Source organism: Rissa tridactyla, chromosome 4 (genome assembly GCF_028500815.1).
Source record: "Rissa tridactyla isolate bRisTri1 chromosome 4, bRisTri1.patW.cur.20221130, whole genome shotgun sequence".
In the NCBI taxonomy this organism is placed as follows: domain Eukaryota; kingdom Metazoa; phylum Chordata; class Aves; order Charadriiformes; family Laridae; genus Rissa; species Rissa tridactyla.
In genome coordinates, this window is record NC_071469.1 from 82,076,931 (window position 1) to 82,102,205 (window position 25,275).

The window sequence follows — 25,275 nt, forward strand, 5'->3', positions numbered from 1 at the left end:
CTCTGACGAGATACGGAAGCGGAGGTTCCGCTCTAAACAAGATTTTTAAAAGAATTTTACATAAAGTGTTACAATAAGGTGTTTATATTTTTTCATATGCTTACCATATTACTTTTATTATGTGTAGCATCAAAGTGATTATAGCAATTACATCTAACAGAATTAATTATAGAACATCCCATCATTCCTAAATACATAATGCATTAGAGGTAAGCCAAAGAAAGAAAACATCTTGACTGTGGTGACTATTGTTGGAATAATTTTTTCTCCCCTCGAAGCATAAAGGCGACACCAAAGTAGAAAGAAATATATAGAAAGTGCGGGGTGACACAGTAAAACATTAACTACAAAAATCTGGATAGAAAGGTGGGTACCTTTTTTAATAGAGATACTAACCTGCGTAAAGCTGCGCTAGCACAAATATCCATGTAAAATCCATTGAAGTTTTTTAATCAGGAAATATGGAAACTAGCCAATTCACCTAACCAACGTGTTAGTACATAAAGACAAGAGTGTATGGGTGAAAGAGTTACAAGCGCCTTTACGTATGCAAAATAAATTCACTCAAAGCTTCATTAATATTAATTTAAATTCAGAACCCATTTACATTAAATTGTTCATTAAAAATTGCCTATTTTATGCAACGTGCATTCCGCAAAGAACACAGAAGAAACTGAAACAGAGGGCTCAATTTAATGATGGAAATATCAAAAGTAAATGAATTTGAATCGTTCCAAACGAATAATAAAACAACTCTTTCCTCTGTGCGAATGCCTTAAGTTTGGTGGGAGTTTGGTGGCCGGGCACGAAACCCACTTTGCCCCCCCACCACCCAGTCTGGCTAAAAGGAGAACTATTTATGGATAGGACCTAAAAAAAAAAAAGCAACAAAAAAAAACAAAAAAACACCACCTCTGTAAAAAGATTCCCTCCTTGCGAGCGCATGGAATCCCTCCGAAACTTGTGTTTATGCCAAGAGATGCCAAGTTTGGCTGAGCCGCCCCCCCAGCGCTCCCCGGCACGGAGCGGGGGGAGGCAAAGGTAGGGCAGGCCGGGAGCGCGGGGCTCCTGGCTGGTGAACTCCCACTCCAACACACCCGGGGAACCCACGCGCTTCCCAACAGCTGCTCTGAACGAAGAAAAGAGAGTCATAATTAATAACATGTGTCCTGACAGAATTAATTAATAATTTATAATTAAGCCTAAAATACGAACTTGGATTATTCTTGAAGAGTCACACCTTTCCTGCCCGAAGAAGGCAGGTAATGGCATTGGCAAAGAGCTTTCAGGTATTTTATGATCTGGTAACTCCTTCCCCACTCTCCTTCCACCCTCTCCCCCTGCCCCGGGGGGAAAAAAAAAAAAAAAAAAAAACAAAAAAAAACAACCTTTGAACATTTTCTGAGAAATATCTTAAAGTTGATGCTTGCAATGAGAAGTGTTTAAATTCTGCGGATTAGCTCTCTACTGAGACGACCAAAATACCTTTCAGGAGCAAGCCCAGGAAAACGCAGTAGGATGAATCCTTGCAGTCTCTGAAATTCAGCCCTACTTATTTCAACTCTTAACAGTTCTTTTTATGAAAATGGTAACAAACAATTTCAAGCTCTGACGCTGTTCTATTCTGCGTTACTATACTTCAGAAAACTACAGTACAGTCTCTCGTGGACGATGCTTTAAATCCTTTGAGCCAATTTTCATGCGTTTTTTTTTAAAATGTTGAAATTGAGAAAAATCAATTGCATCAATTTTTTTTCAATCCTCCTGCTTTAGGTAATGACACACACAGACGCACAAAAAAAAAAAAAGGCAACGCATCCATTGTTTAGTGGGATTTTTAAAATTAATTTAATGTCTAACTGCAAATGCTGGAAACTAGAATTAATCTGTCTGGATAAAAAAAGGCTTACAGACATTTAAATGCATGTATCGGGACACTTTATCAACCTAACATAAAATTGTCATCTTATCTTATTATATGACTATTTTATGCATGTGTCAAAGAATTTAAAAATGAATGCCTGTCTATTCAGTCTAATTACAAGTGCATATTATCTGTCTGGATGTACCAGTCCATATCATTGTTACCAAATACAATATATTGTATTCACCTTTCATTTTTAACTTAAGGCTGATAAACCACAATTTGGGCGTAACTAAATTTAAAAGAAAAAGAAAAAAAAGAAAAAACACAAACCAAACACACACAGAGGGCGGGGGGGGGGGGGGGGGGGGGGGGATGTGGGGGCGTGGGTGGGAAATCAGGCTGAAACACCTGAGGTAGATTGTTTAGTAAACGATGCTGAAGTATTTCCCAGATAAGATAACAGAGGATCGCTCTGCAACTATGTTATTTTCGGTGCTGTATCGTAGCCATACAGATACATACACTCTTACTTGACAATGCAACACTTCAGGCATCTTAATACTTGATCTCCCAGCAGCATCTTGCAAATAGGGCTGTATTAAAATTTGACAATCTGTACTTGGATTCGCCAGGAAACGGTCGTGACATTGGATTAAAATAGGGATTATTACACCGTTAAAACCAGCGGTGCCAAGGTTTGCTCGGAAAGGTAACACGTAAGGTGACTTCACGTCCTGGCAAATTATTTCTTTTCATTCACCCTGTACCACCATATGTTTCTCTGCATCAAGTGTGCACGTAGCACACTTAGAAATTCCCCCCCCCAACGCTTCCCCCAGAAGGTGATCTTTTCTCTACAGTTTGCCCTAATCCTGGAAGGAGGGCTGACAAAAAGGACCCACTCCAATCCTGCCAGCTCGCCCTCGCTGCACCGCCTTCCCCAGAACCCTGCAGCAGTCACAATTCATTCTAATCACTTTACAAAACAATCTTTAGTAAAAAGAGGAAAAATGCAGACTTGTAAGCCAATTTGAGAAATAACTGCTGATACATCAGTTATTGACTATTTCACTCCTGCTCATGATAGCGCTCAAGGCAAAACCGAGAACAAAATGACAACATCTAACCGCACGCAATAAACTGTGGCCCAGGAGAGCACTGAAGCCCTAATTGACAGCTGTCAAGCTAATGGGAGAAATGGCAGCTGATTCTGGAAAATTCTCTTTTCCAGACGGATATTCAGGGGAATCTATCAGGCCTTTTTATATTTATGCCCCTTTTTCTTTTTTTTTTTTTTTTTTTTTTGCATTGTTCCTCACACTTTGCTGGAAAAAAAAAAAAAAAAAAGGCAAAAAAAAGAAAAAAAAAAGCAGAGGACAGCCATAACTAATCATTTTGTCAGCTTGCTGCTAGGAAGAATCTCCGTCCAACAGAGAAATATGTGGCAGGTTTGGAGGCAAATAACATACCAAGGGCTGACACTGCAAGTACCTTTATAGGTAGCCTACTTTATAGCTAGGTTTACTTTTGGGGTATGTACGCAGTTGCAGGCAATCCCCATCAATTAAATCAAGCACTCAACTTCCCCAAGCAGGAGCTGCCTGGAAATGCGGGGGCGCACCTGGGATTTTTGGGGTGCCCACCCCACCCCGGCCCAGGGGGTGCCGGGGACCAGGCAGAGCACGCAGGTCCCCGAAACGTAGACGCTCTCCGCACCTCCAAAAAATCAATGCCACGTATTTCAGTATTCACACGGCCCACGCGCACCTTTTGAAAGGGAAGCACTGAAGTTGGGAAGAGCCCCAAAAGTACGCAGCCATCTCTAGGGTTTGAACCATGCTATATAGAAAAAAAATAAATAAACAAACACCCCAAGGGGCCAAGTTTGTTTGTTTGGGGTTTTTGTTTTTGTTTTTTTCCAGAGGCTTCAAAACTCAGTGTGGTTGTCTGGGTCTAAAAAAAAAAAAAAAAAACAAAAACAAAACCACAATAATTGTTTTGTTCAATTTAAAAAAAAAAAAAAGTAAATGAGTTCCCAACAAATCATTAGTTCCCAATCCTTGCTCAGAAGAGCTTTATATGTATACAAAATATGTATTAAGTCGTTTCTGTCAGTAGGAAGTACATTTTCTTGATCTTTTAAATAGGTTTCTAAAAAAGCTGCGAGTGAAAGCTATAATTTAAGGACAGATAATTACTGTTTGCATGAACGAGACTGGCCTCTATTAATACAGTATCTTAGCTTTCCTAGACAGTAGCCTCTAACCAGTAAATACCTTCTCCCTCCTGACTGGAATGACAGGAGTCCTTGGAGCAGCAATTCTGACCATCTTCTTGCTTTAACAGGTGAGGAATGAAACCGCGCTCCCTGGCTCTTCCTCCCCAATTTACCTACGATATTCACCTGAGTCTCAAAGCAAACAAACCGAAATTATCATTTTTCCAGATTCTTGATTCTCCGAGACAGCTTTAGCCTTCCGCAGTGTGGTGTTAACACTTGGGCTAGACATAAAGAATTTGTGCACCTGTCTGTTATGTCTGCGAGCTCTGTGCTGCTGAGAGTTCTTTGTTGTTGTTATTCTACTCCAGACCATTAAAAGGGCCCTAATTCCTATGACATGATTATCCAGGTACCAAAGCCCATTTGTCACCTGCAGCAGAAAATTGAGTTAATGCACAACTAAAGGCAACCAGGACTGTGTAATATCAACTTGATTACATCAAACTAGCTGCAAACCTAATTCTGCTGGATGACACTGCGTGGAGCTTGTCATCTCCAATCATTAAAGCTGTCAGGAATCCATCAGGTTTACAGCTAATTAGGTGAACACTAATGAAGCTGGCAAAACAACTTTTCTTTTTTTATGGCTGAGCGGACCTTTCAGTTTGGAGAAAAAAAAAAAAATTCTCGAGTATTCTCAAGGTTGCTGGGGACTGGATTTCCTGAGTTACCAATCAGCAGACATCTTTAATTCTCCCCCCACCACCACCTTTTTTTCTCTCTCAGTACCAAGCAATCAATTTGTCATCACTCTCAGTATGCCACAAAAGCAGTCATGAACCTTATAACTCGCAGCTCTGAAGCCAAAAAGGAGGAGGAAAAAAAAAAAAAAAAAAATGTAAGTTTCTTCTGTCTCAAAATAAAACGCCTCATACAGCTCACTTATTTATCTTCATGCACTTATCAACAGCATAAACGTTCTTGTTTTTTCACTCTTCTCAAATAAGTAGCCCTTCAGTCATTCTACATCCCCCATATCCATTAGGCAGAGGCATTTTGATAAAGTAAAGCCAAAGCTAGTGTATGGGAAAGAATGAAAGCACTCACTCTGCCAACTTCTGATTGACCATTAAGCTATTGATGAATGTGCCTGTCAGGAGAGAGACAATTAAATCAAATATGAAACAAAGTCGTTTTGACGGGTCATTTTGATAGAGCAAAACCATTCTTCCATCTCCTATTAGTCCTGCAGTCAAGTTTTTGTAATGAATATTTCTTAACTAACCTGTTATTTCTTAGCTGTTTTTTAAGGTGTTAAAAAAAAAAAAAAAAAGCAGCACCTTTGCTTTTACTGCTATTAGAAAAAGTAACATTTCCAATGTGACCAATAAAACAGCATTTCAGCGGGAAGCAATTATACACAATACTAAATGTTTAATGTGGCTATCAAAAAGCTAAAAGTTTAAAGAGATTACACTTCTGCTAAATATGAACGATAGATCGCACATCACGGATGATTCACTCGAGAAAGGAGGGAGAGACAGAGAAGGGAAGAGGGAGAGAGGAAAAGATACCTCCGAGAGTGTGTTTAGTGCAGAAACATTTTCCTCCTGCCTTCGCAGAGCCCAACATACAGCACAGTCGAATACATGAAATACTCAGAGGAGCTAGATCTTGCAGAACTAAATTAATGGTAGAAAATAGAATTTCCCAAGTATTAGGAAAAGTTCACCTTTTTGATTTACTTGGAAAGCGTTATTTGATGGCACAGGCCAGAAACGCAACGTATTATCGTGAAGCATTTGGCTACGATATTGTTTGCCAGATCGTATCGCTACCGTACTGCAAAACTTCCCAAACTTTCTAGCTGTTAGTGTATGGAGTAAGACTGCTAGAAAGTCTAGTTCTCTGTTTCAGAGGCACTGGATGAACCCACGCGTATGTCAAAGGAGAGCAGAAAGGAAATGTGGACGCAGTTATTTACAATTTGTATTATTCCCGCAATCCCTTGCTGTTTACTAAATTCAAACCACACCACTCTTGAAGCTGCCAGACAGCATGAAGGCGCTGCCACATTTTTCAATGCCCCTTTTCCAACACCGCCCCACCAAGCCGCAGGACTACCTGCTTCCAGTCGCTACCAGCACAGCTACAAAGGCACTACCAGTAACGCTGCCGGAGCCTCTGGCAAACTTCTACACCCGGCCCCCGCGACCAGAGCTTTCCTTTGGAAAAGGCGGATTAGGGAATGCTGGTCCCCCAAACCTGTCCCAAACCAAAGCCCATCCTGCTCCTGCACCTGAGCCAACCCCGCGCCTCTGGAAGCCCTGGTGGCATGTGGCTCTGTGGCCCATCCAGCCAGGAGCCCCTGAAGTTGCGCTGACAGAGAGTTGACAGGCCACGTGTGACGTCACCGAGTCTGGCGTTACCATGGCAAGTGATTTATTGATGTTTATCGGGAATGAATAGATCAAAGGCAGCCAGATGACAGGCGATCAATCAGCCATCAAATCAAGGATGGCAACAGGCCAAGGAAACCTTTTCCAGCCCACATATCCCCAACTAAGGATTACTGTAAAATTATGTGGGGCTTTTTTTTTTTTTTTTTTTTTTTTACTGTTTGCTTTTCAGTTTGGCTTTTCAAAAAAATTCTGCTTAAGTTTAACAGGAGTTAACATTTCTGGAATAAGGAAAACAAAACAAAAAAAACCTCGCCAGGACAAAGCCTCAAAAAGTATTTCTAAAAAAAAAAAAAAAAATGGAGGAAATTGTAAAGGCACTATCAGACACATTCGCCAGTCATTTGACAATACACAGACCCCCTTTTTTTTTTTTCTTGGGTTTCCTTTGCAGCTTCTCATCTGGACTCATAAATAAGAAATCAATAGGATTAACAGAAAGGGGTGCCAAAGAAAGTGACCAACAAGGTGGGTCTGTCTGTCCAGCAGAGACACCTTCAGCGTGGTACAAGGGGAAGAGCGAAAAAGATAAAAGTTGAGCAAAGGAGCCAGTTCTGGGCTTGGATCTTCAAGTAACACTGTGGACCCTCCAACTCACTTTGTCCCTACCACTTCATTCACAGCGTGCCATGCATTTATACATACCCTATCTCTTTTTACAGAAAAAAAAAAAATTAAAATTAAAATTAAAAAGGAGTATTTTCACTGGCTTTCACAAACCATTTGCACGTGAGGGAAGGGGATGGAGAAGAAGGAAGACTGCAAGGAAGAGAAGCAAAGTAGGTGCCAAAGTATGGGGGGGAAATGGACAAAATTCGCCTCCTTCCCCCCCCCCGAGCGTCACACAGACCGGCCGTGTGTACATGTGTCGCCGGTGCCCCCACACACCCGCCCGGCGCCCGCCAAGTGTTTCCCCCAGAGCCGAGCCGGGCGATGGCGGAGTTCGGAATAAATCAAAGTGGGTACCAAAGTAGGGAAAGGGCTTCCAGGCGCCCCCACCGCTGCCGACCCAAGGAAAAAAAATAAAATAAAATAAAATACAATAAAATAAAATAAAATTCCCCCCTCCCCCGCCGCGCCACAGCGTTGTGCCTCCAGACCAAGAGTTGCTCTGCGAAATCCGCGGCATGCGGGGAGCGGGGCATGGAGGGGAGGGAAGGGGGGGGGGGAAGCCCGGTACGGACCGAGGGGCTCAGCCCGCTGGAAAGCGGTACCGGAGGAGAGGGAGGGAAGGGAGAGGGAGAAGCAAGGGGCCGGGGAAGGCGGCTCTCGTACCTGCTGCGCGCCGGGGCGCTTGCTGCTTCCTCCTCGGCATGCTGAGCTCCGGCGGCCGGCGGGGGGGGGCTGCCGGGGCGCGGGGGTGGGAAGAGTTGCTTTAGCCCCAGAGATCCGGTGAGCTGCTCCAGTCTCGGCTCGAGGGCTGGGTTGGGGATATATTTTTTGTTGCTGTGCATACACGATGCCGAGGAGGAGGAGGCGGCGGCGGCGGCGGCGGAGGAGGAGGAGGAGGCGGCACAGAGGAGAGGACAGCCCTGCTGCTGCTGCTGCTGCTGGCAGAAGAGGGGGGAAGTTTGACAAATCGCCCCGGAGGAAGGAGGAGGGGAAGCCCCCCGAAGAGGTGTGCGGGCGGGAGGGCTGGGGAGAGCCCGCAGTCCCCCCCCACCCCACCCTGCGCCCCCGGTGCCGGGCCGGGCTGGGAGATCACGGCATAAAGACGGGGGATTTCTTGGCAGGAGCCGGCGGAGCTTCAGCCGGCGCTCTCCGCTCCCCGGCTCCCGGCTCGGCGCTGGAGCGGCGGCGGCAACAGGCGAAGCTTGAAGGGAAACGAGATGATCGCAGTGTCACTCAAACCGGCCCGCAAAGAGGGAGCGGGGCACCGCGCTCCCGCCGCCTCCCGCCCCGGACGGCACCTTAACTCTTTGCGCATCGCGCCGCCGGACGGACACGGCGGTGGGGAAGGGTCCGCCCGGGGCGGCGGCGGCGGCGGGGCTCCCCCCCCTCCTCCTCGCCGCGCCCCCTCCGCCGCCCAACTTCGCCCGCCGCCCCCCGCAGCGGCGGAGGGGCTCTGCCCGCCGGACGCCCCCGGGCAGGGCAGGGCAGCCCGCTCCGCTCCCCGCCGGCAGCCCTTCCCTTTCCGCCCCCGCGCACACCCGTTCCCCGCCGGAGCCCCCCCCCCGCCTTTCCTCCTCAGCCATCCCCGCCACGCCGGGGCACGGGACCCCCCCTCCCCTCCCGGCGCCCCACCGAGCCCGGCCGCCCCGCGGGGTGACAGCGGGCCGGGACCCCGCCTCGCCCCGCACCTCGCCCCGCCGCCCGCCCCGGCCCCACTCACCGGCGCGCCGGGCAGCGGGCCGCCCGCCGGCACACATCCAGCCCGCCGGCTCCCACCTGGCTGGCGCCGCGGCCCACCGGGCTCCGCTCCGCGCCGCCGGGCGGGCTGTCGGGGGCCGCTCCGGCCGGTAACGGCGGCGTCTCCGCCGACGGAGCCGCTGCTCCCTGCCCCGCGGTGCCGCCGGCCGGACGGGCAGCGCCCGCGCACTCCCGGCTCTTCGGGCAAGCTCACTTTTCCCTCGCTTTCCCTGTTTAGGGGCGCTTTTTTTTTTTCCTCTCTTTTTTTTTTTGTTTGTTTTTTGGGAGGTTTGTGGTTTTTCTTTTTTTTTTTTTTTTTTTTTGGTCCAAGTTCACTGCCGTGCCGCCGCGCTCAGTTCGGCGAGCGGCGGCGGCGGATCGATGCGCTGCGGGTTTGATTGCGCATCCCTGGGCGGCGGGGCCGCGCAGCGGCGGCGCGGGGGGCGCGCGGGGGCCGGGGCCGCCTCCCGCCTCCGCCGCCTTGCGCGCCCGGGCGCGGCCCGCACCGCGCAGCGCCGCGCAGCCCCTGCCCAGGGGAAGCGGAGGGAAAAACAAAACAAAACCAACCAAACAAAAAAAAAGCAGTAGCGATTTTTTTCTTTCTTTTTTTTTTTTTTTAAAGTTCACGGGGAGGAATTAAAAAAAAAAAAAGGATGATCTCACTTTTACGGTAAGATCAAAAAAAAAAAAATCTCCACTCGCCCCCATTCTTCGAGATTTTGGGATAATTCCAAATACCTGACTAAGTGCAGATGTTGTTGCGTCTTCACATCTTATAAAGCCGCCGCGCCGCTCGTTTGCTCTCGCTTTCCTTTTCAAGTTGCAGGAAATTCAAACACTTTACGTGAAGGGTGGAGAAGGTTTGGGATTATTTTTTTTTTTTTGGATTGTTATTGTTAGGAGTTGATTTTTTTTTTTTTAAAAGCTGATCTTTAGGATGAAAAAAAAAAATAATAATAATCGCAGTCGCCTAAAGTCCCCGGGAAATTGCTACTGTTGGGGGGAAACGAAACATTTCTTGCAAACAAGAAAATGGTGAGTTGTCAATTGCCGCTTCTGCTGCCAAATTCGCTCAGTTCCATCTCATTGATACTCGCTGGTTGCTCCGCACAGTTACAGTATCTGCTCACAAGAAGGAGCGATCAGATCTACTTAAGAGACGACACCGAGACGGTGTCCCCCCCCCCCCCCCCCAAAAAAAAAACCCTTTTCTGTGTGTGTGTGGGGTGTGTGTGTGTGTGCAGCAGGACGGGGCGCGGGTTGCGGCGGGGCTGGCAGCCCGGTGCGGGCGGGCTCCGCCGCCGCGGCGGTGCATGCCGCTAGATCCGCCCTAACATCTGTCCGTCTCACCATTGGCGCATCCATCAGTGTCACCCCCGGCTGCACATTGCAACGACAACACATCAGACATAACACAGACCGGGATTCGGTACAAATAACCAACATACTAAACAACTTAACCAGGAAGGAGGGGACCAGCCGCAGCATAAGTATTTACAAATGTTAGACAGCCTCGGAAAACAGAGCGGGCTCGGCTGCGATTAATAACCCGCTCTTCCTCCCTCCCTCCCTCCTCCCCTTTTAAGTGGGAATTAGGAAAAAGAAAACCTAAATAATTTACGGCCCACCTCCCTCTTTCCTTTCCTCCCCCCCCCCCCCGGAGGACGCGGCCGCGGGTCTCTCCGCCCGGCGGCGGGACCGGGGTGAGAGGGAACCGGGGAGCTGCCGGGGGAGGGAAGGTGGGGTGGGGGGGGGCTGCTGGCCGAGCCGGCTGGGCATCATGGAGGATTTCTCCGAGCTCTGGCTGAAACAAACTTTGGGAGACTCGGCGGGGAGCCGGGAGCCCCCGGCCGGTTCTGCTCCTGCCCGGCCGCACCGGTACCGGTGCGGCCGGGCAGGAGCAGAACCGGCCGGGGGCTCCCGGCTCCCGAGGTCAGCCTGCTTCCAAGGAGCGGATAAACGCCGTGAAAAACTACAGCAAAATAAAAGTGATGAGGCGGGTTTAGCCATTTTCAGCCCTCTTAAAGGCTAATTCTCAAATGGGCGAGAGCCCTCTCCAAAGCCGGGAGTTGTTCCCATCTCCCAGGAGCTGGCTGCAGAGCATCCCGAGGAAAACGCTGCAGCGGCCGGTCGCTAATTTTGAGGGGTTGCGAGTTGCAAGAACTTTTTTTTTTTTTTTTTTTCTTCTTCCCCCCCCTTTCATCTCCCACACTCTAAAGCCCCTCACCTTTCTCTAGCTCTGCGTTACGTCCAACCCGCCCGCTGCGGTGCAGCCCGTCCGCCCGGCGGGGCCGGGGCTCGGCGGGCTCCGCTGGGGCTCGGCTGAGCTCCACGTCCCTTCCCCCCCCGCCCGCCCTCCCTCGCCGTTACACTCCCTCCCCTCCCTAGGCATGCAGTTATGAATTTAATGTCATGTGTATTTTAACAGACTCCCTAGCAGAGCTCTCGCAGAAGATGCTGGCAGGTTGCAACCCCAGCAGCTGAACGGTGTCACTAAAACAAAGGTTTGCGGGGGGGGGGGGGGGGGAACAACCAAACCCCCAGCCCTGCCGGGTGCTGAGGTTGGTTTAACACCACTCACCTGGCTTTTCAAAGGGCGGGCCACAAGCGCTGGTAGTGGAGGGTGATGGGCTTGTAACAGTGCACCGGTTTGGGATTGGGGGTGAGAAGGTGGGGAGTGAATGGGAAAAAGTTTCCATAAACAGTAATTGGAGGAACTTTCGCAGTTCAGTTAGAAATAATAACTCGTGTGTATGTGTGAAAGAGAGAGAGGCAGCAGATATACGTGCGCACAGACACATGCGCTGCGCTTACACATTCACAACTCTTTGTGCCAAAACGCTCAGGAAGTTGTGGAATAATTTGGTTGTTAACTATATCCAGTTTTTTAAGGAAGAAAAAAAAATCTATTGAACTCTCTATCAGACGAGTTACAGAAGGAAATGCGGATTCCTTCATGTGCAGCGGCTTCTTTGGGGGTCACAGTCTATTTCAGAGAGCCAGAACCCGTAATTTTATTAAGTGTAACATTTACAAACATAATGCATAAAATCGATGACTGTATAGACTCCATCTACAAAGACTCAGCACATAAGGCTCAGCTCTAAGCTCGCTCTTCCCGGCAGTTTTAAACCAAGGTACCAATTATTTATAAGTCCCATAATTAGATAACCATCACTCCTGAACTTTCCACCAGCTAAGAATGTTTTATATTTCAACAGTGCGCACCGTTTAGTGCCCTTCTTTGTTGTATATTTTCACCGCTCATTTCATTCCCCTCCACGAAAACTCCAGCAGTTTCCCAAGAAACACACACCCACCCCCGCCGCCCAGGTCCGAGCGGGCTGAGCTGCTAAAAGGACCATTGAAATTAACTCTTGGCTCTGGGAATGGCCCGAGAGGACCCGTAAGGAAGTTTATTAAACTTGGAACAGCGTGTCTCAGGCTTTAACCTTTCTCTCTCCCGAGCAGCCTGCGGATCTTTCGCCACTTGTTCCTGTGCAAACAAGGAAGGGAGAAGCGTGCGTCGAGGTCCCCGCGTGCGTGTGTGGCTGCTGCCGGAGCCTCATTTGTTGGCACCGCTTGATTGCTTTCCAGGGGGTCAAACCCGCTGCGCGAACCGCTCCATCCCCGAGCGCTGCCCGACCGCCCCGGCTCCGCGGGGGCTCCTCCGCCCCTTCCAGCGGAGCCGGCGGGGACACAGCGGGTCCTCGCTGTCCCCGCGTCCCCCGGGCAGGCGAGGAGGGCCGGGCACTAGCCAGACGGGGCCTTTCGAGGCGCCGGTTGCGAGGCAGCGGGAGCCCCGCCGGCCGAGGAGCCGCGGAACGGGGCTGTCGAGGGAGGAGGCGGCGCGCCCGGGGCCGGGCCGGCGGCGGCGGGGGGGGCCAAGCCCCGGGAGAAGGCGCAGGGCAGGGCGGCCGCCAGCGGCTCTTCCCCGGGCAGCCCCCGGCGGGCAGAGGCGCGGCCGCGGGCTTTGGGAGCAGCGCGGAGGCGCCGGCGCGGAGAGGGCGCGGAGGAGAGCGCAGAGCCCGCAGCCGGGCGCCCACTGTCCCGGGGAAAAAAAAACAAAACAAACAACCCAACCCTCTCCCCCTTCCTAACGCCTCGCTGGCACCCCATCGAAATGCAAAAAGTGTGCGAAAAGTACTTCGGTTTCTCCCGGCGGAGAACAAAGAAGAAACAGTTTTCATTAAGGCTGGACTAGATGAATATGGATCTGACAAGTTTGTTTAAAAAGACCACTGCCCACGACCGAAAACGATACTCCACTTTTGTAAAATACAAAGTGTTGTCAATAACCATTATAGCAGCAGTAATAATCTGAGAGGAGAACAAAGACATTTTGTAATATCTACATAACTTTATTAGAGAAAAATTATTTTAAAATGCCTATGAATTCCCAAACCTCCTGAATACAAATGAATAAAAGTTTTTCTTCGGGCTAAAATCTTTGCTTGAATGTAAATTGTTTGGGTAAGTGAATTTACACAGCAGCAAAGTTTGTTTGTCTTAGTCCAGTAGCTTTGCTTTAACGAACCAGATGTTTTGTCTGTAAATTGTCCAGAGGACTTTTACAGTTCTGACATGTAATAAGCCCCAGAAAATCAGAACTGGGATAGCAGCGTCCTTGCGATCAGGACCAGGCATTTCGGAAAGAGCCCGGGGAAAACAGATAGGAAAGTGTAAGCACGCCCAGTGCCTTCTTATTTTGAAGCATTCCTTCTAAGCTGTAGGTAATCTTGTCCCAATCGATTCGCTTCCGTCTGGAGCTAAAAGTAATTCCTCACCTCACCCCAGACAGCACAAGTGTAGCCCCCTCCCCAAAAGATAAAAAAAAAATCAGCCCACAGTGTGGGGGGAAACTTTGTCTCAGGAAGTCGCAGGGCGCTGCGGGGGAACTCCCGGAGCGGAGCGGGGCGGCGCGACCCGCAGCCCCCCGCACCCGCAGCGCTCCGCGGAGCTGCCCGCGGCGGGCGCTCCGTCCCTCCTAGCCCGCGGCCGCGGCGCTCTCCGGCGGTGCCCCCGCGGCGGCGAAGCCCCCAGCCCCGGGCCGGGCCGGGCCGGGGGGGAGCAGCCCGCACCCAACAACAACAACAACTTCGCGAATTAAACTTGGTCGGCGAGAGCGGCTCCCGGCCCCGGCTCTGCCGGGATGGTGCTGCAGGGCCCCCCCCCTCCGGGGCCCGGCCGGCCCCCGTGGGGAGGGAGGGGGGGGCAGAGGCTCCCTCGCCTTTTGCGCTGCCTCTCGGAGGGGAAAAGGCTGCGGCCCCCGGGCTCCCACTCGCCCCAGCCCGGGGAGGCGAGCCCCGCTCGGCCCGGCCAGCGCCCGCCCCGCGCCTCCCCCGCCCCGCTCCGCTCCCCCGGCACTTGCCGCTCTCCCGGGGGCTGCGCGTTTTGGGGAGGATACCTGCTCAAATAACACCTATCGTCGCGATTCAGCCCTGCTGCGTTATCACCCTTACACCACCCCCCCACCCCCCCCCCCCCCCCCCGAAAGGACTTGGGGTCTCTGAATCGGCCGCTGCTTTGAAGGAAATAAGCGATACCATTCAGAGCTACTGTAGCGTAATGTATTCACTTGGGCAGTAGGAAAATCTTTTATGAAAAATAGTTACAGATCCTGGAACTCCACCATACGTGGCAACAAAAGCTATTGTGTCAGCAGAAGGGGTTCAGCTAATTTTACCTATACAAAGTTTTACTAGCTGCAAGCTTTGGGAATGCCTTTGTGGAGACTGGCAGCGATCCTCAGAGCTGGCTGATTTGAAAGGCATTTGGAGGATCTAGAAGAAGGGGAAGGTGTTCCCCTCTTACTTCTTGCATCACCTGAAAGTTTTCATTGCACAGCTAACACAGCTGTTCCTTTGCTGACCGCCTGTGATTTAACGCAATAAAGATTTTGTTGTGCACCGATATGCTTTTCTTTTTTTTTTTTTTTAAAAAAAAGGAGAAAATATATGAAGTGGGAAGTTGATAAAGCCTAACCTCGAGCAAAATCCTTCTTTCTTTTCACAGAAACTCCTTTCCCAGACGTTAGGGGTTTAGTGGTTGTTTTTTTTATTAGTGATTTGCAGATAGTGCTTGCACTAAGATATGCGAGTTTCTCTTAAAAAAAAAAGGAAGTTACCCGTCTGCCAATAACGCACCTTTGTCCTGCCGCGGGCACAGACCGAGCCCCACGGCTTCGTTACTCCACCGCCCAGGCACGGGGAGCGCTACCATCGCCCCCGACCGCCCCCCAGGAGCGCTGCCTGCGCCGAGGGCAGCTCGGTGCCCCCGGGGCGGGGGGGGGGATGCGCACCGGGCCGAGGATGACAACCGTGACAACCGGCACCGGGGGGATAACAGCCGGCTCCGGGCCGAGGATAACAGCCGGCTCCGAGGACGACAACCGGCTTCGGGGTAACAGCCCCGTCCCGCAGCCCCGGCCCCGGCCCGGCGGAGGTGCGGGCCTCCCCGCGGGCCTCCCTCCGCCGCCTCCGCGCCTGGACGAGCGTCTTTGATGTCGGGAATGAGACTGTGCAGGCCGGTAGGCCACGGCGTGGCACGCGGCCAAGGGGCATTTAAAAAAGACATAGAGGGGCTGCCGGGCCGTAAATCCTCGCTCCCCAGCGTGCCCAGCAACTACTGTTTAGAAGGGCCTTTATTAAATTTATTATGTATGAAGAGCGCAGGACCCGGATGACGCAGACCATGTGCAGGAGGGTTGAACTCCGCTTCCCCCCCCACCCCCCCCCTCCGCGGGGCTCCCTCCGCACACGCGGCCCGGCCGCAGAGGTGGGAGGGGGGGGGGAAGCGGAGCGCTGGGCTCGGCCCTGTGCGGCGGGACCCGGCCGGCACCCAGCATCCTCCGCCCTCGCCCCTTCTCCAAGAAAAATTAATGAAAAAATTATAAAAATGGGCTGTTTGGGCGCAGCCGCCCTGACGAGGCAGCGAAGAGGCCCCGAGCCCTGCCGGGGAGGCCGGGCGGCGGCATCCCTCGGCGGGGATGCTTTGCGGGGGGGGGCCGCGCTGCTGTTTGGCACCCCAGGACGCGTTCCAGCCTCGCCTTGCCCTCGGCAGCCCCATCCGTGCGCCCGTCCCCCGCCCAGGAGGTTGGTTCGGGAGCGGGTCGCTGCCGAAAATGGGTGTTTGTGGTCATGGGGGTGCGGGAAGCGCCGAGGCCGGAGCTGGGTTCTCCCGCACCGGTGACTGGAGTTTTGCACCATCCAGGTCAGGCGAGATGTGGAAACTGAGAAAAAAATCTGACACCGTCATTGATTCCCTTCTCTTTGTTCTCGTGTCATCCGTACACAATGGAGAGGAAGAAACGCGAGTTTAAAATTGCAATTAACCAGCATTGGAGCAGATTTCTTTCATTGGGTATTTATTCCTATCAAATCTCATTTCTCTTCTGAAAAAGCACTTCTAATTTTAAAATAAAACAGACGCTGTAAAATACCTTCTGTAATAAGAGTGGCTTAAATTATGACTGGATGTGCCTAAACAGTCATCTTATGGTTTCCCCACTGATTTTGGTCAGGTCTTGAAAGAATGGCAATTTTTTCCAATGTTTTAAAAGTATTAACTTCCTTTCAAACATTCTTTAACCTTTAATGTTTTGTAACTTGATGAAAAGGTCACTTTGTTCAGAGTGGATGCATCTGCTCCATAATTGTTCTAATATCGGGCAGAGCTCCATCCTAACACTAAATTCTTTTATGACGTTTTTTTTTTTTTTAACATACTATTGTTAAGGTTACCATGAGTAATTGTTTTAAAGGCAAAGAGCTGCAGACCAAAGGATGCTTGCACTTTATTTGATTTCACCAACTTCAGATGTTTAGAGCTGTATTCAGCAGATGACATCAGCTGAGCTCTGAGAAGAATAACCTGAAGGGTTTCACTTCATCCCACTTGTGGGGGCCTGGGGTAGAACGGCGACAGAATAAATAGGTGGATTTATAGACTGAGCTGCATAACGAAATAGCACAAAATACTGAGTAACACTGCTTTGAACCTTCAGCAAGTCTGATCTGAGTATCTCAAAGTACTTTACAGAGGGCTCTGTCAGAAAGCTGAGGCATGGATGGGTTACGCCCTAAGAGCAGAGCGATGCCGGACATCCAGAGACCGTGGGACACCAGTGTCTCAAGAATCAGACTCAAAAAGCAATATGGTGGTAAAACATTGCTAATCTAATTATATTTTAGACTACTTGCTGTGAAGGCAACAGAAGCTTTTCAGCACATGTAAATCAATATTTATTATTAGGAGCGATAATATTTTGAATCTGCATATTTAGCCAGTTTTGCTATAGAGAACCTAGCTTCGTTCCCCTGTAAAAGATTAGGAGATGAATCCATTCGTTGCCACTCGTGGGCTGAGGATGCCCCTCTGAGGGGCAGCTTGGGGCCCAGCTATGTGGGCAGACATCACTTATTCATGACACTGTAGGTGCTTGGCAAGAAGAGTGGTGATACCTGATTGTGTAATGGAGATTAGAGCGAGAACCTTAAATTGGTGCAATTAATCCCTCTAAAATACAACAAGATTTTCTAATTCTTACACAATTCAAACATCCAGAGAATATGTTTAATTAAAAACTTAGCTATACTTTTTTTTTTTCAAAAAAAGGATTTTCTAAAAAAAACAAAGAAACGAGCTAATTATATTGCTTAGTATTCTAATATGCCTTTTTTTTTTTTTTTTTAATAACACACTTTTCTAGCCAGGCCAGTCCCTTGAGGGCCAGTGCCTCATTTATAAGGAGGTCCCCAATGGGAGTTAAAAAGAGTCTATTTTATAAGAAGAAAATATATTCTGAAAGAGGAGCCATACAAAGATAACCCCACATAACATATATCAGTATGGAGGCTGGGACATGTATTCCAATAATGCAAATCTTCCCCTGTAATAATTTGCTCGTTAGTGTTAACGGAAGCCCAGATACTGATGTCTATGTATTTGTTCTTGTATTTTTTATCACGCTAATGCTTTTAACTAAAATTATTTTTTTAAATTTGCTTTATTTAATGAATTTAAAGGTCAGTCCTCTTCCTTTCCATATGCAAATCCTATTAATAGTGGAGGCTTGATATTAATGGGAGTTAATAGAGTAGATACCCCCTTCACACAGAAACCCCACAAGAGAACAAAATAATCTCAAGATAATTTCAGTAAATTTGTTGCTTCTTTCTCCCCTTTGATTAACCCAATATCAGGGTAACTGTACCTTGCAAACAGGAGTGACAGCCGGAGGGGGAATGGGAGGTGGAAGGGCAGATGGGGCCTCCCCAGCTTCCAAAACGCAAGTCGCAAGAGAAGGGGCAGAGCCCCACCGCAGCCAGAGCTCATCACCAGTCACTCATGTCTGCAGGAGCCACCAGGACACAAGGTGCCATCACCAAGAGACCCTCCCCATCCTCCGAAAGAGGGAACAGGCAACTTCTGCTCCCTTCCGAGGTCAATGGTCTCCACTTGGGAGACCACAGCAGCTGCTCGGAGAAAACCAGGAGCTGCTGGAGTTGATAAGGGAGCAAGTGAAGATACTGCCTCTCCCCATTTCTGCTAGTTTTGGAGTTGTTAACTGTTTTGTCACTGCCTTTTTATCTACATTTGATGTAGCAGGACTCACAGAGTTTTTGATAGGGTGGTTTTTTTAACTACAGCTGTTGGTGTTAAAATAACGCTTACATGCCTATGGAGGGAGAGGTGGGTAAAGAGAAGAATAAAGTCATTGCTTTCATCTGCAGTCCCTGTAGGAAAGTGCTCCCTGTGCTACTGAGTGAGGAACAACCGTGTCTAGCCTCACTTACACAATAAAGCTATCTATCTGCAGTGTTTTTCAAGCAGATGAATCCAGATACCAAACAGCAAAGCATCATTAGTCCAGAGCAGCGTCTTCCTTGGTGAGGAATAGAGACTACCCCGTGCAGCCCCTGGCAAGGCCAGCCCAAGCACGGCTCCTGCAGAACGGCCTCTATTTCATTAAGGGCAAGCCGAAGTAATGAGATTAAAAGAAGTGGAGAAAGGGATGAGTCATAGACCACAGAATGGTGTTAATTCCCCTCTTATCAAAGGGCACTAACCCGCTCCCTCTGAACACCAGGGAGCCTTGCAAAGAAAGTCAGCTTCACTGCAGCCTCCCTCCTGCTCGTCACTCCTGAGCTGAAGAAGTTTTGGGAAGTACCTTTTCTCAACCCGCACCTTGCAGCTGAGGTTACTCTACTTCGCTCCCAGACGCTGCAAGGCCTTTCACAATCACACCGTACAATAGCTGAATGCCCCTCCCAAAACTCCTAACACCTTAGTGGGTTTTTTTAGGGAAACCACTTTTTGTTTCCTTAAACTGATTTTACTTTTCCGCTGTTTGTACCTAAGGGATTTTTTTTTCCCTTAATTCCTGAACCTAGGAGCTGTTTCATCCTTTGAAAAAGGTTGTGTCTAAAAACTATAAACTGCCCCTAGGAGCTGTGGACAGAGCCCTGCAGTGCTCTTGGTCTGCCCGACCTCTGAGCTGCGGGGGCAGGAGCGACAGCAAGGACCGGCAGTGGGGTGCCCCTGAAACACACAGAGCTGCTGCTCCGATGGGTGGATACGTTGAACAAATGCTTTTCCCTCCGCTTGGCTGGTGGGATGTTGGAAAATCCCTTTGAAAGCGTGTCTGTGGGCAGCGACAGTCCTGGTGATACACGCAGCAGCCTCCATCTCTCAGAGGCGTTGCTTCTGGCGCTGTGGACTAAAGCAGAGAGTATCACATCGTACCGTGGCTTATGTTAAGGTCACCTTTTCTTTCACGGCCTTGATGTGGCCATAGGTTTGGCAAGGGAAGGGCTGGAGGGTAGGGAGCAGGCTGGGATAAAAGGCAGCACATTTCTGAGGAAGGCAGGGTTCCCAGGTCCACAGTTTGGATTATAGGCTTATGCGCTCAAAACTCCCATCAGCTTCTATGCAAACAGGAAAGCATAGAATAAGGCTTGATATTTGAAGTGCATGACAAAATAAGACTTATACTGCTTACGTTTTGGGGAGATGAGTGCTGATCACCACACGCATCCTGTTTGCAGCCAAACAGCAAAGCTCTGTAATTGTCCAGGTACGTCAGAGACTCGGAGAGTTTGCATTTTTACAAAACGTTAGGTATAAATTACTTCCACAAACAGGAGCCTGGACTCAATGGAACAATGCAGTTGTCTGTTACAGCAAATCTGGTACTCCCGGATTCAAATCTGCTACAGGCATTCCGGATTTTAATTAATATATTGTTTCATATGTATGAGTGTTTCATGTCTTTTTTTTTTTTTTTTTGTATTCAGACACTGCGTTTTTAGTTTAAACAAAGCGTATTCTCTGTATTATTCTCCAAAGCAACTGAATAAATATCACAGACTTTATAGATCTGGTAGCCTTTCCAGCTACAACGCAGCAGTCATGCTTCAGAGAAAAGGGATAACATCCTAGAGTGCAGCTGATAAGAGCAACAATTTACAAAGCAAGAGATCTGTTATGCAGTGAAAGCTTTATTACCATGACTTGATGTAACATCTACAGCACATAAGGGTTAATCATTGCAGCAGTTTGCAGCTGGTTTGTGCTCTCCGGGGAGCCATCGCAATAGACTCCTGCGTGTAAGACAGGGTCAGCGTTGCTCTCCCGGGGTCAGCGGGCCACGTGGTAACGCAACTCCAAAACTTGGGCTCCGAGGAGACACAGGTGCCAAACCCATTTTGTGGTCTGTTGTAGAGCGCTTCTTGTGGTTTTTCTTCTCCTCAATAAAAACACACACATAGCTCCGTGGTGTATAATTGGACGGCGAGTTTTCAGAGCTACCCATCAGCGTGAGTTTTCTGTGGCAGCAGTGGGTCCGTGAGTTTGCCGGGCACATGTAACATTTCACGGGAGACTTATTCTTAGTGGACTGAGAAAACGGAGCAGTCAATGCGGAGTTTAAGGGCCAAATCCTGCATAATTTGTTCAGTCTCGTGGTATAAAATGCTCACATGAGTAAAGTGAGTAGAATTGGACTTTAACATTTTATTAATATTTATCTTCTGCTGCTATGAGACACAACAATAATCAAATAAGAAAAACTTTAATCCTCAAATGCAGCTTTAATCTTCAAATTGGTTAGCTTATCAGAGGGGTAACATTTATTTTCAAAGACAGGCTGCTCGGAATGATCAGCTGAAACAGAAACCTGTAAGTGAAAGGATGTGAGTTTATTGGGCACTGTTGTCTATATTTATAGTTTCTGCTCAATCCATATTTCTGTTTTTATATGCATGTGTCAAAAATTAATATACGGCAAACTTCACCAACAGTTTTAAGAGATCCTAAAATATAATAAAATCAATAAATGATGTTCTGGCATAAATGTTTCTGTAGCTGAGGGTGGTCAGGTTCAAAGGGCAACATCTGACCATTTCTCTTTCCCACCCTGCTGCGGAGTAAGACCCTCCCCTCAACTTCAAATCACTGGGGAGAGGGTAATTTAAGCTATACTTGATGTACCCTATACATCACTGTCTTCAGGACCAGGTTTAAAATTAAACTCTGATGTACAAAGTTAAACAAAAATGAGATAAAAATTGGCAGGGGTTGAAGAGGGTCAAAGTAGTCAAAACACAAGGTAGACTATTGCTTCTTTTGATTTATGTTATTCTGTGCACTAAAAAAAATAAAATTATATCTCTTGTGGAGACTTTTTTCATTGAGAATAACGCATTCCTAATTTGTTTTCTATAGACTTACAGGGCATTTGCTCTGGGAGATGGAAGCATGTATTTATTTATTTATTTATTTATTTATTTTGGCAGGGGCAGCATATCACCAACTCTTGGCAGAATATTCAAATTATCATCAGATGCAACCTTTGCCGCCCAGCGGCAAGTGAAAGAGAACAGTATTTCACCTTCCGGTAGCGGTTGTCTCACAACGCACACATCTATAACCTTATACGCGGATAGAGTTTTGCTTTCAGGCAACTCTCTTAAACACAAACAATGTGCTATAGTTACATTTGGTAGCAGAAAGAAAGAGCTCAGTGAATGTTTCCTTTTGCATGTTACACATGCACATAATGCAGTTACCCTCCAGAAATTCAGTACAGGAAAGATGCCAAACAACAGATTCTTTTGAAACCAATTCAAGAAAATCCTTGCAGGAAGTTAATTTTTTATGATGTAGTCAACTTTTCCACATATTGCCATTTACATGGTTAGTGTGTGGACTGCAGGCAAAATAATTTGGAATTGTAATCTTTATTTTCTATAATATGATAATGAAATCAACTACTATCCCCTGGAATCAAATGAATTTCTCTGTGCTACTCCAGTGGGAGGAATAAAAGGGTTCTACTGGCTAAACTGCCAGGCTAATGGGAAAATGAAGAAAAATCAAGTCCTTGGATGGCGAGCAAATAAAAAATGCTTATTTTAAACATAATGGTGGACGTATAAAGATCTTTAAATCTTTTAAAAACTGATTAAGCAAGCCTTTTCCAAAGGTTTTTAATTTTCGTATGAGAAAGTCCTATTGACTTCACACGGATTACAGCCGGCTGAAGTTGGGCATGTTCTTGGGCTGCACGAGGGCATTAGACCGCAAAGGCATCTAAACTCTCACAATGTCTGAACTTGATTTTAAATCTAACAGGAGAAAAACTTACGCTGTTCTGTGAAAAAAAAAAAATTTTTTTTAGAGCACCATTTCATTAATAATGGCAACGATGATTCTTTGTTGTTAATTTCGTGAGGACCTGTTCGCCATTTAATACGCAGATTTTAGTCTTTCACCGAAAGTCTCGGTGATCTATTGTGTAAAATGCACTTTGTATGTGTGATTTTACAGGATCGACCTGCATATATGCCTTTAATATTCATAATTTGGCAAACGATTTACGTACTAATTAATAAATGCAATTCTTCACAAACACCTGGCTGGCAAGCTGGAAGAGCAGTAGGTACGCAAACAGCAGATTGTTCTAACAGACACAGCAAGCAAAAGACGGATCAAATGTTATAATGGGTCCACTGCTTGTGATCTAGTGTGCCAAACCCTCTGGATCTAACAGCTGGGCAATATTTTTTGTACCACTGATTAAGCCTTTTTTTTTCCAAAGATCTTTTTTTTTTTTTTAAAAAAAAACCCAACCCCTTTCAGGTGACGTAGAAGCCTCCTGATGCGCTCTGTAGCTATAGCAGATCATGCGTAACAAAGAGCAGAGCGAAGAGCCAGCTGGTTAGGAAATTATGATCCAAAATTTTCCTACGTCCATTAGACTTTGGGAATCAGAAATCAGGAGAACTATGAATTAAGGAGATGGTCACAAAGGTCACGAGGAATTGCTGCGGTATTCACGAAAGGTGTGAACACTATGAGAGCTGTAGGAGCTCAGAATGAAGGTCCAGAGAGAATACAGGAGCCATTCCGAGGCTAGTAGCTGCTCAGAAATCAGGTAAAGAACAAAAAGATATGAAAAATTTACAAAGAAGGAGAATATCGGCTGTTAGAAATACATGTAACCCTTTAAAATCATGTGTTTAGCATGAGTGATGTCTTTTGCTGTTTATCCATGCAGCAATTAGGAGTTCCTCCTTAGGAGAGCTGTGTGGCATAGAAAATGAACTGACTGATTCCTTCTTGCACCAAGTAGTTGATTACGGGTAACTGATTTGTTTTACAGCTGTTATACTAAGTGTGTTACTGTACACAATCATCGAAGACTAAGATGCGTCAAGGGTGCCTAAGCGTGCTTGCTCAGAGCTCATCACAAGGGAAAGATTTCCACTGACTGCAGAGGGGTCTGGATTGGGCCTTTTCCATCCACCTGACGGGAAGAGAGATTTCCATTTCGGCGCAGCTGTGAGATGCAGTTTTCTCCCCTGGATTATACTGGCCATTTTCAGTGCATAGTACTGTTCTAGAGTGAAATTTTACCCATCAACATATACAAATTCTCTGAACTATTCATTAATGACATTTCTGCAGTCCCTGTTTTTACCAAGGAAAGCAGTCCTACCAGAACTTTCTTCGGAGCGTGTTCAGATGTACACTACCTTGCTCAAGCATGTACAAAGGTACTGTGCTCCAAGCAACGGTAAAGAACTGAGCCTATAATTTAATAACCCCCTCTGAGTAATTAGTATTCACTCGATGAAATTCAGGGTTTGCAGAGGTCCAGTCAAAGGCCTCAGCACCGTTTAAGCGCAGCTTATTCCTCAAGGCACCTCTGAACGGAATCGGGCCCCATTTTATTTAATTATAATAGAAAGACTGCCATGTCAAGTATACTGATGCTGAAAGACCCAACCTCACAGGACCTCACACAGATAAGTAATCATCACTTATGCTAATAGCACATTTGACTTCCGTGGGATGACACATGAGGATGGACTACTTACTTGACTAAGATTAGTAAGAACAGGCATGTTACACAGAACAAATGAGTTATAAATACCCAGCTGCAGCAAAGTGCTGACTCCCATCAGTGAGTGTTGTGAGGGTGAATGAAGGGCAGGATATGATCTTTAGAAACCTCGCTGAATACTATTATTGAATTGGTGACAGTTTTGCAGATTTCTAACCTATAATAAACCTCAGCTTTGCCTCTTCCACGACACACTTCTCTCTACTGTCTTCCTGTTCTGCTTTCCTTTTCTTTTGCCATAATCCAAAAATCCATTTTTATATTTTTTTTTACCTCCTCCTTCTTTAGTGTTTGCAAAATAATTTTGTGTTTTTGAAAGGTATTTAAGCAACAGCCACAAAGCCACAAGCGCTCCTATTTAACTGCAGAGCAGACGACTTGGTAGCATCCCCACATTGCCGTGCCAGTGTTCCTCCCCTCTGCTCCGCTGGGATCAGTGCCGTCTCTGTGCTCATTCCGTCTTTGGCTTCTCCCTTCAAAGCTGACAATAAGGGCATCATACAGGCTATACCATTCCAGTGATTTTGTCTGATAAAATGCCTAACTGTTAGGCCTCAGTTTAATACAATTTTGTTTCATACAGGTCACAGAAACAACCTGATTTTGGTCCTTATACTCTATAGTGCCTTTGAACTCTAGCACGCCGAGCACTCTAGAAAGGGAAAAATCTTTATGTCTAACCTGACTCAGTTTCACTCATTTGCTCTTGAATTCCTTGTGGTCCAGTTTTTGTTCCCTATTTGGTTTCCGCTGGTTGAAAAAGTATTTTATTGCAATTAAGTAGAACTTACCTCCTTGGTTTTCCGATCCTGATCAGACTTTTTAAACTGGGTTGTTTTTTTTTTTCTTTTACCACTGGCTGGAGAAGCTTTATCTGAAAGTGATGTAGTAGTGACCGCTGATGACTGGCTTCTAGGAGTTTTGCGAATCCAGAATTAATTTGTTCCCGAGACCTGGAGCAACCATGAAT

General features: G+C 47.6%; 2 protein-coding genes across 2 annotated transcripts in view; one reads left to right on the forward strand and one right to left on the reverse strand.

The window, feature by feature from the left end:
* TSHZ3 (teashirt zinc finger homeobox 3) overlaps nucleotides 1–7,948 on the reverse strand; it is a 64,708-nt gene extending 56,760 nt beyond the window's left edge. Inside the window, exon 1 of the mRNA XM_054200711.1 lies at nucleotides 7,823–7,948. Within this exon, the coding sequence (XP_054056686.1) occupies nucleotides 7,823–7,862 (40 nt within the window). The 5' untranslated portion in view covers nucleotides 7,863–7,948. The remainder of the gene's footprint in view (nucleotides 1–7,822) is intronic.
* A 58-nt stretch (nucleotides 7,949–8,006) lies between these two features.
* Nucleotides 8,007–9,294, forward strand: LOC128908661 (uncharacterized). The gene is made up of 3 exons (XM_054199308.1): nucleotides 8,007–8,165; nucleotides 8,281–8,633; nucleotides 9,228–9,294. The coding sequence occupies exons 1-3, from the start codon at nucleotides 8,007–8,009 to the stop codon at nucleotides 9,292–9,294; spliced, it is 579 nt and encodes a 192-aa protein (XP_054055283.1).
* Nucleotides 9,295–25,275: the final 15,981 nt, after the last annotated feature.